At 48.6% G+C, this 20,251-nt stretch overlaps 1 protein-coding gene across 16 annotated transcripts in view; it reads left to right on the forward strand.

Annotated features, from left to right (window-relative positions):
• The window catches only part of TBC1D22A (TBC1 domain family member 22A), a 342,988-nt gene that overhangs the window by 93,150 nt on the left and 229,587 nt on the right, over nucleotides 1-20,251 (forward strand). For all 16 annotated transcript variants that reach the window (XR_011534636.1, XR_011534637.1, XR_011534634.1 and 13 more), the window contains 2 exons: nucleotides 11,448-11,576; nucleotides 16,310-16,372. Coding sequence is in view for 10 of the 16 variants with exons in the window: in XM_070599907.1 (XP_070456008.1) it covers nucleotides 11,448-11,576; nucleotides 16,310-16,372 (192 nt within the window). In the remaining 6 variants the exon portion in view is untranslated. The remainder of the gene's footprint in view (nucleotides 1-11,447; nucleotides 11,577-16,309; nucleotides 16,373-20,251) is intronic.

The following is a 20,251-nucleotide window of genomic DNA, read 5'->3' on the forward strand; positions in this document are numbered from 1 at the left end:
GGTGGTGGTTATTGGTGCCTTCTCGTGTACTTACCTGGGGCTCAGCATGGTCCTGCTGGAAGTTTCAGGATAGTTTATAGACAGCTTCTTCTCTTTTCCTTTTATTATTATTATTTTTGGAGCTAAGTCAATAGGGAACTCTTAGTGTTTACTCTAAGTTGGGTCTGACTTTCAGTATTTAAAAGACTCTTTCTTGCTAATGAGTCAATAAATTTGCAGCTCAGTACCTCGCAATCCTACTTGCAGATGCAGCTCTGAACAGTGAATATTGATTAATTAAATATTCTCTTGCAATTAAAATTAGACCTGCTGCAATTGCTGATGTTTTTGTTTGGATTTTTATTTTAAGTGGTTGTATCCAGTTTTCCAAATGTCCTCTAAGATAGGTTACAAGCTTTTCAGATTGAATTGTAGGAAGTTTTGATGAAAACATCTTTAAGACCCTTTATTGGATTTTGTCTTTATTAAGGGTGTACTGCATCTGGGTGGAAAGTCTTTACATGAATTGTTTTGTCGTATTCTATTCCCTTTAGTTCTCAGTCCCTGTGGTCATGGTTTAAATATCCTGTATGTGCTGCACAGGGGTTGACTCAGAAAATGGGGGGTCTGGGGACTCAGCACACAGAGGAGCAGAAGCGAGGGTGACAGAAGCTCCCTTTGTTGGTTTGAATGGCAGGGAGGGTGGAGGTGGGCAGAGTCTGTAGCCAGGAATACTGGGAACCGCCTTCTCAGGCACATTTGTTCATTTAACCATCACTGATTACAGGGGCCCTTTGCCCGGAGTCAGAGATGAATTAGACACCCACACAGCCATTAGGAGGGTTTGGTCAGGGGTGCAGTGCAGTCTAGGGGCCACATACTTGTGGGCTGTCCAGGATGCAAGCGGGAGCCGAGGGCGAGAGGAGTGCAGCACTGTGAGTGCCAAGGACAGGCCTCCTGGCCGGGAGATTCACTCCTTGGTCTACAGGGATGGAAAGTGGGAAGGAGGGAGAGAGGGACAGAGATGAATGTGACAGTTCTGGCCCTCTCTTGGGCTTGGGTTGACGAATAAGTAAAAAAAAAAAAAACGTGTCAGGGTCAGTGAGCAAAGCCCATCCTTCCAAAAAGGGGACCCCAAGAAAGGGGGGGGGGAGTTCCAGGGCGGTTTAGACTCACATGGATGTCAGGCAGGGCTTCTTAGTGAAGGTGGGATGCTTCTGTGGCATCTCAAAGGGTGTGCCAGTGTTCCCTGGGTGAGGGAGATGGGGTGGTCATATGACCTGGGGGATGCAGTGGGGGTAGGGTGAGCAGGACCCAAGGCTGAGAGGAGCTGGCTCCCCAAGAAGCGGCAGGTTGACCACTTGAGTGAGGGAGGGGATGGGAAGCCAGGCTAGCTGGCGACTGGGGGAAGGCCAAGTGCTCAGGGCCCCGAGTGCATTGCTTGAGCTGCAACCTGAAGGATACAAGTGAGGGAGTGATGAGGGTGTTTTGGGAAGAGTAAAGCCAGGAGCCTCTTGAAAGATCCTTTGGTTGGTTCACGCATTCATTCAATCAGTATTTATTGAGCACTTTCTGTGTCTCCGGCACTGTGTTTGGTGCTGGGAAATAGTAGGGAAGGGAAAACGACCAAGTCCCCGTCCCTCACAAGCCTGCAGAAAAGAGACGAAGACCCTGCCTTTCTCTGTCTTCCCCCAGGACAGACCTGGGTCTTACTGCACGGAAAGGAGCCCGTTCTCTCGAGAGTCTGAGCCCCAGTGCCCTGCTCACCCTGGGCCTCTTCCTTTGCTTTTTCCTTTGTTTCACAAGCATGTTTTGAGTGCTTGCTGTGTGCCAGACCATGCACATGAGAGAGAGTCCGTGGAAGCAGTGGTCTCTGAGCGCATGAGCAGGTAGCTTGGGTCCAGAGTCATTCTTGACCAGTGTCTGGCTAGAGGAGGAAGAGTGGTGGTGGGCGTGAGAGGAGACTGCACCCAAGTACCTCTTGGAGGTGGATTAGAGCGAGGCCAGGGGAAATGGGAAGGGGAGGCGGGATCCAAGGCTGTGCGGGGGGACAGGAGGGACCCAGGCAGCTGGAGTGGGAAGCCAGTGTTGGGTCTCTGGAGCCCTACTCATTCATCCTTCAGGACGCACATTTAGGACTCCTAGGCCTTCATCCCACTCCGGGCCTGTGCTGACGAGCAGGGATGTCATTCCAGCCTTCAAGGGCTCCCCATCTGCCTGCGGAGTGGAGCCCATGCACAGTCTTTCTGCATGGTGGTGTGTGCCTCGGCAGGTAACGGTGGGCTCTGGGCATCCAGAGGAAGCGAACCCACCGTTTTCAGGGTGCTAGTCACATGTGGGCGTGGACAGGTGGAAGGAGGTCAGAGTTGTGGGGGCCGTCATCGCTCGTCCTCTCATCCCTGACCCAGGAGCTTGCTTATGAGCCTCTCTCCTTGCCCTCTAGTTACTCCCAGGCACAATCAGCCCAGGCCTGTTTTCTGCAGTCGAAGATTTTGGGGAGCACAGTGATGGATGCTAACCACTCATCCCTGATTCAGAAGTGTTTTTCACTTGTCTGCCCTTGGCCAGGCCCTTTGCAAGGGCTGAGGTCACAAGGATATCTTGGAGAATGGAGGGGAGAGAACCCAGCAGGCACTTCAGAGAGAAGGGGTCTGTTAGGCTGCCTCACAGTCATTCTCTGAATCTGAGAGTCTCAGCCCAACTTCACAGTCCCCTCTCCTGGGGAGCTCTTGGGGATCCTGATGTCCACGCCCACAAAGCAGCTTGGAGTCTTGGGCTGGGCTGCGGCATCGGCCTTTGTACCGACTCCAGCCTGCTGCGAAGCTTGTGGTCCGCTGAGTGCCTACCCCAAGCCCCCAAGGAGAGAGGGCAGTAAGGGCGTGGCAGCTTCAGCTGCCCTCTTGACCTGTGGATTTGCATTCTGGGTACACATTAGTGTCCCCTGGGGAGCTTGGGAACTGGGTTTCTGAGGGGTTCTCAGGTGTGCTGAGGGTTGGGGGTTGCTGCTCTAGGATACTCTCTCCACGCAGGGCAGGGCATGCATGAGCCAGCTGTCCGCACACCTGGGCTGAGGTGCCTGGGTGGAGAGCGGGTTGGGCTTGACTTACCAAGAGCGTGTTGTCCCAGAGGGCTTGGCTAAGTGAGTGGGATGGGGTGGTTTGTCCCAGCCCACTCTGCTTCCAGGATCAAGAGCTTCAGAGTCGAACTCAGGATTGAGAAGAACTTACCATTTTGTCCAGTTTAAAAAGACAGCCGAAGCTGTTCTTGAATGTGAATCTGTTTAGACCTGGCAAACTAATGACCCCCCCTCCCATGTTCCTCATGTGTTATTAACATGATTTGGGGGCTTGTCGGGGAGTGCTGTTCTTAACTGATGAGTGGGCAATGCTCCTTTAGTGATGAAAGATGAGAAATTGGCTCTCGTTGTTTATGGAGAACTAACATATACTCTAGTCTGGAACATATCATTAAACCACCATTAATGCTGTTTAACATTTAAATGCCATGTGGGGATGGCAGTAGCTTTTTAAAAATTACCACTATAGAAAATCGTATTTTTGGCTTTTTTAAATAACTATTTCAGAAACATCGAACAAAAACTAATTAAACATTTAACGTTTATGTTAGTGAGTAGAATGGTTAAAAATGAGAACTGAAACTCTGGTATAATCTTTTCTTCTTCCGATATATTGAGGTGGTTTTGCACGTGAACCCAGTGGGAGGGAGCGATTTGATGTTTGTGTCACCGGGACAATTTCGATATAAGTATATGCATGCATTGTTTTACATTTATGATTAGTGTTTTTATAGCATGCTAATACAGCAATTAAGTTTTCTGTAGTTCTGTCATTTAAAATTCATTGCATACTTGAATATATTTCATTTGCATAATTTCTAGTCTTGCTTAATTATCTAAAGGCCTCAACTTGCACATGTGTGTTTTCCTTTAGGAATGGGAGTGTGAGGAGTATGTGTGGGGGGGTTTATTGCCTCTGTTCCCATTATGACATACTTGCCTTTCAGAATTTCTGTTTAGATAGGTTAAATTAAAATTTGGGGAATAGGGAGAGTTTCCGAGTACTTGTTCACTAAGAATCCTTGTTGTCACCATGTGCGACTGAGGTAAGCCTGTCCACACCATTCCTGGCTGAGACCCCTTGGTGGCCACACTGTCCTGGATTGAAGGCCAGGCCTGGCCCGGCCCACAGGGCCCACTGCCCCAGCCTCTCCACACGTCTCCACGCCCCTCATCTGCCAGGCTCTTTGGCCCTGCCCAGTGCTGACCTGGCCACGTGGCCTGTGCAGTCCTGCAGTTGTGGAGCCTTTCTAGGTGTCTGCTCTGTCTCTCCCTCTCCCTCTCCATCTTCTCCACCACCCGCATCAAACCTAACCCAGAACAGTGTGCTAACTAGTACTTAAGTTTTCACATGTTAGCTCAGGCATCTTCCTCCCTGGACCCTTCCTCCCTGGACCCAGGGCTGTGCCGCTCCTTGTGGGTATGATGGTATCATTGCACATCACACTGACTTCAGTCTTTCATTTGACAAATATTTATTGAGTATCTGTTGTGTGCCAAGCAATATCCTGAAACCTGGGGGGGATATCTGTGAACAGCAGTGGTGGAAAGTCCTGCCCCAGTGGAGCTTGCAGTCTGAGGGAGGGGACAAGCAGTGAACTTAGTGAGTACATTTCATAGTATCTGAGATGGCGACAGGTGCTCCAGAAAAAACCTGGAGCAAGGCAGGAGGGATTCTGAAGGCGGGGGGCATAAAGTTGCTGTTTTAAGTCAGTGGTCACAGTGGCCTCATTGAGAAGGTGACGTTAGAGCAAGGACTTGAAGGAGGCGGGGACGTGGCCATGCAGGTGTCTGGGGGAAGTGCGTTCGAGGTCGTTCATTCTTGATGAGGGATTTATTGATTCCAGTGTGGTGTCTGCCATTGAGATGCAGTGCAGACCAGACAGCCCCCACCCAAATGGAGCTGAGCTCTGACCATGAAGAGGGTGAGCAGCGGCATCAAGAAGTAGTGTCATTCTGGTGCTGATGCTGCAGAGGAAGAGTCGGCACTAACAAGAGGGTGCTGTTATGGAAAGACTGGCCTTGCCACCTTGTGCCCTTGAGCACAGACCTGAGAGAGAGTAGAAGCCAGCCCCACAGAGGTTGAGAGCGGGGGCGGTCAAACTTGCTCTGTAAAGGGCCAGGTGGTAAATGTTTTAGGCTTTGTAGTTCCTGTAGTCTTTGTTGCAGCTGCTCAGCTCTGCCCTGGTAGAAAGCAGCCATGAAGGAGCTATATACAGGAATGTGCACAGCACTGTTCCCATAAAACTTTATTTACAAAGGCGCACTGTGGGCCGGATTCCACCTGTGGGTGGTAGTTTGTTGATCCCTGATCTAGAGATGTGAGTCGCAGGCAGAGGGGGCATAAGTTCAGAGAGAGGCCTTGAACCTAGAGGGGCTGGTGCGCCATGAGTGAGGGGAGCACCTGGCCCCTGGTCAGAGAGGTAGGAAGGGCCAGGCCAGGCAGGGCCAGGGAGGCTGGGGCAGGAGCATGAATAGAAGCTGTTGGAGGTTGTCTGGGGGGTGGGGTGTTAAGGTGGTCTGATCTTGCATTTCCACAGGGTCTCTTGCAGTTGTGGGGAGAAACGACTGGGGGGGGGAGAAGAGGTCAGGGTCTGTGTCCACCAGCAGCTGGCTGCAGTCAGCATCTCTGCATCCTGGTGCTGAGCTGAGGGTCTGAGATACGCTTGGAGCTCAGTCAGTGAACAGTATGTGTGTGTGTGTGTGTGTGTGAGATCCCACAGGGCAGGGACTTGTTCCCGAGTTTCAGTGAATTGAGCTGGATGCCCCTGAAAAGGGTGGGGTCTCAGATAAGGAGGTTGGAGTCACAGTGCTGGGCTCTGTTCAGTCTGCATCAGGTCCCTGTGACTGTGCACGTGCACTAGATTCCTGAGCCTGGAATCTGCCTAGGGATAATGTCAGCCTCCTACTCTTGCCAGGAGTAAAGCCAGTACCGTGTGTAGCTCAGTACTTGGTGAGGAGCTGTCCCTTCTCTTGCTGTGGCTGTGGCAATTTTAGGACAAAGAAAAAGAAGTAAACTTAAGTAATTGTTATTCTCCAAGACATGATAGAGACTTGAAATAGCAATAAGGTCAAAACAGGTGTGGTCAATGCCCACAGTTCCCAGACGGATGGTCTCTGAGCCATCTCTGACTGAGGAAGGAGTGCCTTTCGCTGGGAGCTGCCCAGCCCAGCTGTAGCTTTGTACCCCCCACGGCAGGGGGAGGGCTGGGTACCCAACGGGAGGAGGGCGAGAACTCTTATGTTGGGCGATCCGTTGGCATATTCCAGATGGTGCTGGTTGAAGAGACTAGTTCCGGAGATGCTCAGGTGGGTGGTTAATGGAATAGCACTGGAAGGCTCTTAGAGGCACGCCTGGCACTTCCTGTACACTTGGGGGCTGGTTATTACTTTTGTCACTCTTATAATTGTCTGAAGCGGTCTGCTCTTTGGGATATTAACATCCTTTTATTTGGCCAGAAAATAGAGTCAAGTGGGAATGACAGCCACGCCTTTCCTCGTAATGGGGACTCTGACCGTCTGACTCGTGTGTGTGCTTGTCAGCTGGACCGCTCTGGTGAATGTGCCCCTTTCCCGCCAGTTGTCATGAATGGGACGGGTGTTGGTGCAGGTGTTCTTCACGGGGCCCTCCTCCCTGTCGGTGAGGGTGGAGGGTGGGGACACCTGTGACAAGGCTGCTGGCGTGTAAATTGCCACACCTCCTGGCAGGGTTACTTGGAAACAAGGCATCGAGAACCTTAAATATATCCAATATCCCTTTGAGCTGACAGTTCCCTTGTAGGAAGTTTACCTCAGGAAAAATCAGACATTGTTCACTGCCACGTTTAGAATATTGACGATTGTAAATAGTCAAAATGTTCAGAAATTGGGGAAAGGCTAACTATAAAAACATAGAAAGACACGTGCTAGAAGGCTTTGTAGCCTTCAGGATCAATGTTTTGAGCAGGGGTAGCACACTTTTTCTGCGGAGGGCCAGATAGCAAATATTTTAGTGTGTATTTCAGTGAGTCACATGGTCTCTTTGGTGACCTCTCAGCTCTTCCGCTGTCGTGTTCAACGTGCAGAGTATGTAACAGACAGATGTGGCTGTGCTCCAGCAAAATCTTATTTACAAAAATGGACAGTGGCCTGTAGTTTGCTATAGTAGAAAACTATAGTACACCCCTATAGTGGAACAATACCTAATGACAGTGGGAATATGGTCATGATTTTAAAGTGAAATATATAAGCAAGGAATGTTGGATAAAGGAAATTTTCTTAAAAAGGACTAATTGTAGGGGCCAGCCCTATGGCCAAGTTCGCATGCTCTGCTTTGGCAGCCCAGGGTTTCACCGGTTCGGTTCCTGGGCGCAGGCATGGCACTGCTCATCAGGCCACATTGAGGTGGTGTCGCACATGCCACAACTGAAAATATACAACTATATACTGGGGGGATTTGGGGAGAAAAAAGCAGGAAAAACAAAAAGATTGGCAACAGTTCTTAGCTCAGGTGCCAATCTTTAAAAAAAAGAAAAAAAAGGACTAATTGTAAAAGATTAATAAATTGGGCTAAAGTTAGGAATTTCTCTTCATCAAAAGACGTCATTAATAGGGAGAAAAGGCAAGTCACATGGGGGAGGAGAAGATATTTACAACAGAGCCTACATGTGGACTAAGAGTCAGTAAGAAAAAGGCAGATGACCCAAGAGAAAAAGAGGACTGTGCTTGTTCCCGCACTGCACAGGGGATGACATCCGACGGCACCCACTGGTCTGCTGGGAAATTTGATGAAGACGGAGTTCTAATGATTCCACTGCAGACCCACCAGGATGGGTACAGTGAGAAGTTCAGCAGCACCACGTGTTGACAAGATGTGGCACAGCGGGTACTCTCATACACTTCCAACGGGAGTGTAATCACTTTGGAAAATTAGCAGAATCTATCAAAGATGTACATATCCTGATAGTTCTGCTCCCAGGTGTATACCTAAAATCCGTGTCATGTGCTATAAAAGGCAGGTACAAGAATGTTTATAGCAAAGACTGGTAACAGCCCAAATGTCTGTTAACAGTAGAGTGGATTTTGTACATGGCAATATTATGCAATAGTGAAAATTAACTACTGTTACGTGTTACCAAATAAATAAAATTTCAAATGTAATATTGAGTAAAGCAAACAGCCAGACAGAGAAAATGATTCCATTTATGTGAAGTTCAGAAATAGGCAAATTTATCCCAGTGTCAGGGAGTCACCTCTGAGGAGGAGGAAAGGGATAGTGATTGGAGGCTCCCAAGGGGCCCTGAGACGTATTCAATTTGTGATAATTCACACACACTTTTTGGGCATTTGCGTACACACACACACACAAACACATGTATGTTATATTTCCATATGCGTCTATTAAAAAGTTTAAATGGTGTTATCCACATGTGTTAAAACAAATGTGTGAGTGTATGACTTTTTGTTTTTTTATTAAAGATTGGCACCTGAGCTAACAACTGTTGCCAATCTTTTCTTTTTTTTTTTCCTGCTTCCCCCCTCCACATCCCCCCAGTACATAGTTGTATATTTTAGTTGTGGATCCCTCCAGTTGTGGCATGTGGGACACCACCTCAGTGTGGCCTGACAAGCGGTGTCATGTCTGCGCTCTGGACTGAACCAGCAAAACCTTGAGCTGCCAAAGCAGAGCACTTGAACTTAACCACTCGGCCACGGGGCGGGCCCCGAGTATATGATTTGATACAGAATAGATGCTAATGGAAATACCTTAAGGAAAATAAAGGGAATGTATGTGCTGACACAACTGAAAAGATGTGGCTGGATTCATGCTGACTTCATCATCAAAGCCTGGCAACTCCAAGATCAGCTCTCCTTAAAGTCAGCTCTTCAGGGTGGGCCTGTGGCTCATAGTTCTTTGTGGTCACAGACTGGCTGCCACAGCGCCAGACTGCACGTTCTCTTTGATTCATAGGCAACAGCAAAGAAAAGTCCTGGGCCTTCCATTTATGCCTGCATTGGGTCCCCTCTGAGCCTGTCAGTCACTGTGGCCAGTGGGGTGGTATAGCTATTTAGCATAGTGCATCAAGGCCTGCCCTGAAGGAAGGGGATTAGCCACCTTCAGGTGGTACATGGGTTGAGATTAGGGAGCTATGGTTCCTAGAGAATCCTCAGGGCTCGGTTTGAGTAAAGGATGCATAGATGTTTGTCAGCAAACACAGTGATGTCTGCTGCTGATGTGGAAGCACTTTAAAAGGCAGAAAGCACTGGGTGGGGTATATTTGTTGTTTCTTTCACTCACTTGCTCATACAGTCATGTGTTGCTTAATGAGGGGGGCATGTTCTGAGAAATGCATCATTGTATGAATGCCAGTTCATCGTTGTGTGAACACTGTGGAGTGCACTTACACAGGTCTAGATGGCACAGCCTACTGCACACCTGGGCTGAATGGCACTCATCTTATGGGAGCACTGTCTTATATGTGGTCTCTGCTTGACCAAAATGTCATTGTGTGGTGCATGACTGAGCAAGAATTCACTCAGTTAGGGTTTGGATGCCTGCCAGTGAGGCTGGTACAGTGAGGGGCTGGCTCTAGGGAGCCCCATGCCAGTTGCTGCTGGAGCTCTGAGTGACCAGCCCTGCCTTGGGAGTCAGGTCAGTCCTCCTAAAGAAGTGACCATTGAAGGGACACTCAAGGGATGAAAAGGAGGTGGCCAGGTAAAGCTTTAAAACGTCTAGGAAAAAAATAAGGAGAAAATCTTCCATATATAGGACACAAGAACCACTAAATATAAAAGAAAAACTTTATAAATTGGACTTCATGAAAATTTTAAACTTCTGTTATTTGAGACATAAAAAGGCAAGCCACAGACTAGGAGAATATAATCGCAATGCATATATTTGACAAAAAGAGTTGTGTCTAGAATGTATACAGACCTCATAAAACTCAGTAATAAGACAAACAGCCTGGTTAAAAACTGGGCAAAAATTCAACCAGACACTTCACCAAAGAAGACAAGCAGTGGCGAATGGCTGTGTGAAAAGGTACCCAGCATTGTTAGTCACTGGGGAGAGGCAATACAACGACTCACAATGGCTAACGTTGGGCGTTGACAATACTAAGTGTTAGCGAGGGGTGGAACATCTGGACTTCTCATATGTTGTTAGCTGGAGTGTAAAATGGTATCTCTTTGGAAAAAGATCTGGCAGTTTCTTAGAAAACTAAACATATGCCTACATTATAACCCAGTAACTCTACTCCTAGGTATTTAGCCGTGGGAAATCAAAATGTGTATCCATCAAAATCTTGTACGAGAATATTTGTAACAAGCTTTATTCGTAATAGCTCCAAACTGGGAACAACCCAGATATTCAGCAACAAGTGCATGGCTTAACACACTGGTATATCCATGCACTGGAGTACTACTCAGTAAGAAAAGGAAGTAACTGCTGCTTCATGCACAACTGGGAGGACTTGCCCAGGACACTAGGCTGAGTGAGAGAAGCCTTGCACAAGAGCGTAGGTCCTGACTGATGCTGTGTTGGCGACGTCCCAGGAGAGGTGGCAGTGGTCATGGTGAGGAGGCAAGTGGCTCTCTGGGTTCTCCTGGGGGAGGGCTGAGATGGACTACTGAGGCACCGGGGAAGGTTCTGGGGTGACGGGAATGCTCTGTATCTTCAAGGGGGTAGTGGTTACACAGCTGTGTACCCTTGGCAGGTGTCACAGAACTGTTTACTTAAAAGAAGTACATTTTATTTTATATGTGATACATCAGTAATGTTGACATAAAAAGTAGAAAATATGTAACACCAGTCCCTCTGGCCCTGGAGTCTGGGCTCTTCATGGCCACCGTGTGCTTTCTGGCCCTTTCTGGGTTTGAGTCTACTTTATGTATTGGGAATGTGGCTGCTCAAAGCCCAGGAGTCTTTGGAGAGAACTACATAAGTGACAGTTTATATATGTGTGTGTGGAGGTGTGTGGACACACGTGCACACACGTGCACATGCATACGTGGTTGTTAGGAGACCATCCAGGCTTCTGACTTGGTCATGCGTCTGAGGCACGTAGAGAGGGCCGTTTCGTTTGCAGTGCTGCCGTGGAAGAGCGGTGCGCGCACTGCTGTGCAGATCCCGGCCTGCCTCCTGTGTGGTTGCTGTCAAGTGTGATCAGTTTGGTGGAGGCTGCAAGCCCCGAGCCGGAGCCCTCTGTCCAGGGCCTTAGGTGTGGGCTCGCTGTAGGGGTCAGCTTGCTGACTTTCTTCATGTCTCTTTCTTCGTTCACAGTCCATTTATCCTCCCCTTCATGTCAGATTTCAGACCACCAAGCTTATTTAAGACGTGAGCCTTTTTGTTTTAGACTCCTAATAGAGCCTCTGAATTCATACATATGTTTGTTTTTGTTTCTTTTCTCACCAGGGTTACCTCCCTGCCAATGTGGACCGAAGACCAGCCACTCTCCAAAGAAAACAGAAGGAATATTTTGCGTTTATTGAGCACTATTACGATTCTAGGAATGATGAAGCTCACCAAGACACATATAGACAGGTGGGAGTCCTTTTCCTTTTTCCTGTGTTCCTCGGAGTACTTTAACTTGGTGTGACCTGGAGGAGGAAATGTTTTATCTAGATTGGGTCACAGATCTTTATTTTCTAATAATAAATAAATTTGAAAGCAAATAATGGTGAATTTCCTCTAGTAGTAGTACCTTGCTTGTCTCCAGTTCCTTCTACAACAGTAAAGAGGATGTCACACGATAGATATCCAAGATCCCTTGCAGGACCCTGAGACCTGCTGGGGGTGGCGGTGGGCGCTGCCGTCCGACCTGGAGGGCCAGCAGCAGGTGTTTCACTGGATTGGATCAGACGAATGACTCCGCTGGGCTCCACAGGCGTTGTGCTCCTGGGTGCAGTTAGGGACGTGAATTAGATAGAAGAGAGCTGTACTAACCAGTGCAATTCTGGGGGGCCACAGTTCAGCCCAAAACAAAAAGTAGCCAGTTTATCATTTTGCTATTAACTTAATACAAAGTGGGTATAATTATGGTTTCTTGAACAGTCAGTTGATAGACGGTGTGAATAATGGGAAAAATACTTAAAATTGATTTACAGTTCACATTGCATTCAGAATTTGCTGTTAGAATAGCTCTTTGAGGCCTTTATAATTCTCACCATCTTTGTAATATGTGAAAATTCAAAATGGTTTGTGCCGCAGTTAAACCAGAAGGTAGTTCTTAATTGGTAGCACTGCCTCATATTTCTGAAAGAACTTCGGATTTTCCGGAGAGTTGTCAGCACTGAATACTTCCTTTCAGAAACCCTACCTCTAGTTGGAGGGGCTTTGCTGAATTTTTCTACCTCAGATGTGGGTTGTCCGCATCTCTTTGTCAATTTGGTATCAATCTGTTAAGAAAGTCCAAAGACAGGCTTTACCTCTGACAGATAAGCAAAGGTTCTTTAAGTTGAATGGATGTTTGCAGAGCGTCTTCCTTACAGACAGGATTCCGTGGGGGCTCCGGAGGAAGACGGGCTTGCTTACTAGCCAGGAGTAGTGAGGCTGGGGCGGGAGCCCGCCTCCTCTGCCCTCCGGGGCTGGGCCCTCTCTGCCTCGGCCCAGCCTTCTGCCCTGGAGCTGCTGTGTCTCATAGCTGGGCGGCTCCCAGGCCACATGCTGCTGCCAGCCAGTCACTCTGGGAAACTGATTTGAGAGACATTACATTTGGATTTGGTTAGGGAAGTATTAACTTACCTGGTTTATTTTCCACTTCCCTAGTTTTGGGGAATGGGTAAGTTTGGTATTGCTTTGAACATGTTTTCGATGTAATTTTATTCAAGGAAAAGACTTCCAAAGGACGACACTAGCATCTGTCTGCAAGATTTACCTGTTATGAATTTCTTAAGGGAAAGTTAATTAAAAATGGGTTGCATACATCTTTATTCAGTTACTATGATAGGTAATAAAAAGCTCTTATATTATTGTGAATTCCCAAAATGTTTCTACATTAATTTAACTAAGAAAAATGTAACCCATGGCAGTTTCCTGGGGGCCTGCTTGCTTGCTGTCTTGCCGCTGCTATTTCAAGTGCACTGTGAGGTCAAGGCAGAGCCCGGCCGGGTGTAGGGCTTGGGCAGCCTGGTCTCTTCCTGCTGCCTACTCGTGTTGTTTAACCCATGGGCTGACCTTGACCCACCATCTACACCACTAGGAGGCAGCAGGGGGCGGGGCTGAGGCCTGCTTCCCCACCCTCTTCTGTCCTCTCTTCATTTGCTTAAGCATTTACTCTCTTGCTGAAGATGTCATGTCCAAAGCACATGGACTGGGTCAGAGTTACAGATGCATCTGGTGTGTCCTCCCCTCTCCAGGAGTCCTGCAGACCATCATGACCTACCCTGCTCGCCCAGTCCGTACATGGGGAGAGGGTAGGGGGTCTGGAGGGGCACATGGAGCCCCTCATGTCCAGCCTTGCGCAGTGCCGTGTCTCAGGTTGGACCTCCTCCTCCTGAAGCCGTGAATGATGGCCAGGTGTGGATGTAAAGCACGCTGCCCTGTCTGCTCAGCAAACACGTGACAGGAGCTCTTCTGTAGCACGGACTGTGCTGGCCCTTGGTTGCCGAGGACAGGTGTGTGCCCATGTGAGTGTGACTGCATGGGAATAGGGCTCTGGTGAAGGGGACGAGAGCTGGTGGGTTCTCATCCCAGCCTGCACCGGCCTCCTGCACATGGCCAGCTAGAGTCCTCCCTCAGTCTGGAATGCTCCCCTCCTCCTCCTCCTCTTCCTCTGCTTCCTCTCCTTGTCCTCCTCCTCTCCTGCTTCTCCGTCCTTCCCTTCCTCCCCCTCCTCCCCCTGCTTTTTCTTCCCCTTCGGCTCCTCTCCTTCTCTTGCTCCTCTCCTACGTCCTCCTCTTCTCCTTCCTCCTCCTCCTCCGCCCTTCCTTCTCCTCTTCTACTTCCTCCTCCTCCCCTTCCTCTTCCTCCCCTTCCACTTCCTCCTCCTCCCCTTCCACTTCCTCCTCCTCCCCTTCCACTTCCTCCTCCTCCCCTTCCACTTCCTCCTCCTCCCCTTCCTCTTCCTCCTCCTCCCCTTCCTCTTCCTCCTCCTCCCCTTCCACTTCCTCCTCCTCCCCTTCCACTTCCTCCTCCTCCCCTTCCACTTCCTCCTCCTCCCCTTCCTCTTCCTCTTCCTCCCTTTCTACTTCCTCCTCCTCCCCTTCCACTTCCTCCTCCTCCTCATCAGCACTGTTGCCCGCAGGTCTCCTTCGGCACACATCAGGGATGCGTGCACGTCTCAGCTTACTCAGTTCCTTCCCATGCTGCTCAGAGGGTTTGAGGATGATTATTTCTTATATTCCTTTGGTTTGTTGTTACGTGCTGTCAAAACAGCTCCACCTCGGGGCTGGCCCCGTGGCCGAGTGGTTAAGTTCGCGCACTCCGCTGCAGGCGGCCCAGTGTTTCGTTGGTTCGAATCCTGGGCGCGGACATGGCACTGCTCATCAGACCACTCTGAGGTGGCGTCCCACATGCCACAACTAGAAGGACCCACAACGAAGAATATACAACTATGTACCGGGGGGCTTTGGGGAGAAAAAGGAAAAAATAAAATCTTAAAAAAAAAAAAAAAAAACAGCTCCAACTCCTGGCAACCCAATGAATGAGTGATGCCCACAGTGTCCTGTGCTCAGCAGCCCTGCTCAGCTCCTATAGCCTTGCCTGTGGCTTCCGTTTTGGAGTCAGTCCATCTCATGTTTGGTCTTTCTCTTCTCCTGCTGCTTTCTATTTTTCCCAGCATTATTGTCTTTTCTAAAGAGTCCTGCTTTCTCATGATGTGTCCAAGGTGGGACCGCCTCGGTTTTATCGTTTTTGCCTCAGCAATAGTTTAGGCTTAATTTATTCCAGGACCCACTTGCTTATTTTTCTGGCAGTCGGGGGTATCCGTGGAGCTCTCCTCCAACACCATTTTCCTCCTCACTTTCTTGCGTCGCTGCCTTGTAGTCTGTGTTCCCTGAACACTCAGGTTTGCTGCCTCCGCGCCCCGGTTCCAGTTCTCTCCCTGAGCAGTTGCCTCCCTTCCCTTGGTGCCCCTTATGGGCTGCTGATTTCCAGGTTCTCGCTTGAGGGAAGAATTTAAGGCAGGGGGCTGTTAGCAGAAAAAGTAGTTCCTGAGTCTCAGAGCTGTGCAGTTACTGGGGCTCTCAGCCTGTTGATCCACCAGCTCATTTGCTCTCCAGCAGTGCCCCAGGAGGGATGTAGCAGGCATCTAAGATGAGGATGCTGAGTGCATGTCCTCAATGAGGTACCCAAGGCCATAGTGCTGGTGAGGTAGAGTGAGGAGTCTGTCTCAGGTCTCACAGATATGAGTCCTCACAGTCACGTGCAAGGATGCGGAATGAACCTGAGTTCGGGACTCCCTTTTGGCATTAAAATGTCTTCCCTCAGCCTGTTTGAGCCATTTTCCTGGGAGAGTAGGGGTGGTGACAGCAGTAGGCTATTGGGAGCCAGCCCAGGATGCCCCCCCAGCCCTGAACATACTTATTTCGTTGCTTCTTGAACCCACAGTTGTGCTCATCTATAGTGTGGGAAACTTTATTTTTTTTATGAGGAAGATTGTTGCTGAGCTAACATCTGTGCCAATCTTCCTCTGTTTTGTATGTGGGTCGCTGCCACAGCATGGCTTGATGAGTGGTGTGTAGGTCCACGCCCGGGATCCAAACCCATGAACCCCAGGCCACAGAAGCAGAGTGTGTGAACTCAGCCACTGCACCACTGGGCCAGCCCCATGGGGAACTTTATTTTGACTCATGTCAGGCAGAGATTTTTAAATGCTTCCTTGGAGAAGTGCCCTGGATTCCCTAAAGACTTCGTGAAGTGGAGAAAAAGTGGCCTGGGTTCCAAGAAGAAGCTGTCACAGCTGGAAACTTGTCCACTGTTGCTGCACTTGAATTGCTCCCCTTGTCAGAGGCTGGAAATCAATGTTTACTAATTGCTATGGATTATGTTACTAAATAGCTGAGGGCCTGTGTTGTTCCTATCATGTGACTGCTGCCTTTTGGCTGCAAAGTGTCAAGCCAGCCTGTCATGCGAGGACTGGGGGAGCCCCGTTCAGGTGGTACCTGCTCCCTCATCCAGAGGAGAGTGCAGGCGTGGAGAGTTGCTGTCTTCAGAGAGGGAGCACTGGAGATCCAGAGGAAATTTGTTGCCATTCTTAAGTTTTGCCTTTTGAATCATAATGCTTGTAACGATGTTTGTCATCTTCTGAAATATGTCTCTTTCTCTTGCGTCTCCAGATCCACATAGACATCCCTCGAATGAGCCCGGAAGCATTAATACTTCAACCCAAAGTGACAGAGGTAGGAGCTGGACCTGGAGACTCCTGTGGAGGGTGTTTCCGTTTGATGGGGTGACGGGTGCCCACTGTTCTAGTAAGAGGTTGGGGCAGCTGGGGCGCTTTCCCCACAGCAGGCTTGGGGGTGACCTTGTGGGCATAATCACCGACAGGAATTGCTAATTGTTCTTCAGACGTTTTTATTGCGTGATATTGATGCATATAAAAGAATATAGATAACATGTATGTGTGTGTGTATATAGTATACACTCGTGAATCACCACCCAATTTAGGACCGAGAACCCCACCCGAATCTGACCCCTAGTGTTGAAGCTGCTCGGTGTTTTCACCCCGCTTTCTCGAAGCCCCTCCCAGGCGGTGACCACTGTCCTGGCTTTGTCTCTGTGATTCTCCATGGATTGGATATGCGTCATGTGATACCGAGAAAATCAGCATTTGGAGCTGTATCGTCCCTGTGTAGTCTAGTCTCTGCAGCTTGTTCTTTTCCTCTACGTTATTTTCTAAGATTCAGCTAATCTGTGTGTCTAGTTGTCTAACAGTCTGTTGTTTAAATATTCTACACCTTTCTGTAGCCTTTTTCCTGTTTGTGGACATTTGGGTTGTTTCTCATGTTTTGCTAGTAGGAGTGGTGTTGCCTGGAACCTTCCTGTACATTTATGCAAGTGCCCACAGGCAAGAAATTCTCCAGGGTGTTTACGAAGAAGTAAAATTGTTGTCTTGTTGATTGTGAGCCTGTTAAACTTTCGAGATGATGTCAATGTGCCTTCCAGATGGGTTCTATAATTCAGCTCTCCCCTGCAGAGGATTAGGGTCCCTGGTGCCCCCATCCTGGCCAGTTCTTGATACTGCCAGATTTCTCACTGTCTGTCCCTCTGGTGGGTGTTTTTACTGTGGCCTTCGTTTTCCTTTCTCTGATTACTGAGGGCGCTAAGCATCTCTCCGTAGATTTGTGGATTCCTCTGTTCCCCCTTCTGGGAAATGCTGTTCGTGTCCTTTGCTGGTTTTTCTTTTAGGGTGTTGATCTAATTTTTTGTTGTCTATTCATCTGTAGATGTTAGGGATTCTAATGCTTTGTCAGTTTGCATGTTGCAAATATCATCTCCCACCCTGGGCTTGTTTCTCACTTTCTTCTTGGTGACTGCTAATGATCAGACATTCTTAGCGTAGTCGAATTGATCAGTCTCTTCATTTATGGTCATCACTGGTGTGCTTTACTTAGAAGTCTTTTCCTATTCGTACATCATTAGGGCGTTCTCCCGTATTCTCATCCAGAAGTCTTAATGTTGTGCCTTTCCCACCTGCGTGTTGGATTCCTCTGTGTTGATAGCTGTGTGTGATGTGAGGCCATATCTGGTTTAACTTTCTCACACAGTGACCGGCAAGTCCCTGCATCCTTGGTGGTCTTGTCTCCCGTGTTTGCAGTGTCAGTTTTGGTTTGTCGTCGGCACATTTGCGTGGATCCATTTTTGTGTTCTCTGTTTTGTCCGAGTATTCACGTTGTCTTCCCTCATGCCACATCCTGCCGAGTGACTCAGCCTATTAGGGAGTCTTGCAGTTGGCTGGGGGCCACTGCCGCCTCCTCTTCGGGACTGATCGTGCATCCTCAGGCCTCCACTCTCCCACGTGAGTCGCAGAAGCAGATGGCCAAGTTTTCTCGTGTGTTTTTAGAGTCTGCTTGATTTATGACTGGAATTGCATGGCATCTATAGATAATTTGGGAGAATTGACATCTTTATGAAATTTAGTATTCATTTTCATGAACATACTAATTTAGCACTTTTTAGGCCATTTTTAATGCCTTTCAATGAAGTTTTAAAATTTGTTCCATAAAAGGTCTTGTATGTGTTTTATTAGATTTATTCTCAGTTATATTTTTTGTTGCTATTGTAAATGGTATCTCTTTAAAATTGAATTTTTTATTGTTTGGAATGTTTGTTTTTCATCTTGACTGCTTCAGTAAATGCACTTTTAAACTTCGATCTTTGTGCAGTAAGTTTGTTGAAAAAAAATCCCACGTTATCAAAGCAAAAGTGCTTACAGCTGAGAGAACACAGAGGCCGAAGATCAGCCTTCCACAGGAGAAGCGTTTTGAGATCCTTCTCTGTCCTTCTCGACTGTGCTTATTGTGTCTGGAAGACGAGGGATAACATAGTATAACCTCTTTTTTGCCTATTTTCTTTTTGGTGGAAACTAGAGTCTGCCGCCAGACCTTTGGTTTGTTCTCATCTCCATAGTTTCCTGCCGCTTGACACAGTCCTTGCAGGGCTGAGCTCACAGTGCCAGCCTCTTGCTTTCAGAGAGAGGATCCAGTCACCGCAGCTGGTGTCGGTTGGCCTGTGTGTCTGTGTTGTCTGGGACCTTGAACCCCTTGGTTTGAAGCGCCTCTGCCCTGGTGGTGGTCTCTCTCCTAAATAATTTCTCCCTTAGCTCTCGTGGGCTCCTCCTGCAGCTGCAGACTCTGTCCAGGTCCCGGCTCAGCAGGACAGGACACCCTGAGGGGCAGCTGGGCTTTTGGGGAGGAGCTGGGGCTCTGCAGGCTGGCTGAGGGGGAGAGTCGGGCACAGCTGTGTGTGGGGGAAATGAAATGAGTGGGGGCCTTTAGGAAGAGTATGGAAATGTTGGTCTTGTGTTAGCCAGTAGGCGAGAGCAAGTTATATTTCTGGCATTGTGGAGGTTATGCTTAGATATATCTGCAGTGACAGCAAATCCACAACAATAGTGGCTTCACAACACGGAGATTCATTACCATTTCAGGAATGAGTTCACATCCATGAATTGGTTCCTCCTCTGTGCTTGGCTTTCACCTCATGGTCCAAGTTGGCTGCTTTAGCTCCCTGCGTCACATCTGCATTCCACCACCAGGAATAATAAGACATGGTGGAGAAGGGCCTGCCTCTGCCTTTAAAGATATTTCATAGAGGTTGCTCATGGCACTTCTTATATTCGACTGGCTAGAGCTCAGTCACGTGGTTGTACTTGGCTGTACAGAACCAGGAAAATGTCACTCTGATTTCAGTTGGTCATTTGCCCCACTCAAGTGTGGGGCTTCTTATTACTTAGGAAGATTGGTTCTGGCCTAAGTATTTCCCCCAGTCTGAGCACACATTCATTCATTCAGTCGACAGGCGATGCCTGGTTCTGCTCTGGTCTTCTCTCCCCCTCATCCCCTCCCTCCTGACAGCTTCACTGAGGTCTCATTGACATGCAGTAAAATCCCCTGTTGTAAGTGCACAGTTAGGTTAGTTCTGACACCTGTATGCAGGAGTGTGACGACCGCCTGAACCACGGTGTAGACCAGGTCCACCCCAGGAAGTTCCCCCCTGTCCCTTTGCCATCACTCTCCCCTCCCCTCCTGCCCTGGCAAATACCTGTCTGCTTTGAGCCCTAGAGTTTTGCTTTTTCAGACTTTCCCGTGAGTGGAATCATACAGACTGCAGACTTTGGTGAGTGGCTTCTCCTCCTTGGGTGGGGCGTTGGCGTTCCTCCACGTTGTCGCGTGTCATGGCTGAGGAGGACTCTGTCGTCTGGGTGGACCTCGGTGTGTTTGCCCATTCACCCCTCTGTGGGCAGTTGGGTTCTTTCCCATTCTGGGCCATTACAGAATAAATTTGTTGTACCTCTTCCGTACATATCTAGTGAGGGCAGCTGTTTTGCCCGCTCTGGGAGGTACCCAGGAGCGGAGTTGCTGGGTCATACGGTAAGTGTATATTTAGCTTTCTAGGAACCTGCCGAGCTGTTTTCTGCAGTGGCTGTAGTGGTTTGCACTCCCACGGGCAATGTGTGAGAGTTTGAGTTGCTTCACATCCTTGTCAGCACTTGGTATTGTCACTCTTTTTAGTGTTAGCCATTTTTAGCGGGGGTGCGATGGTATCTTTATGGGGTT

Source organism: Equus przewalskii, chromosome 29, assembly GCF_037783145.1.
Source record: "Equus przewalskii isolate Varuska chromosome 29, EquPr2, whole genome shotgun sequence".
NCBI lineage: Eukaryota > Metazoa > Chordata > Mammalia > Perissodactyla > Equidae > Equus > Equus przewalskii.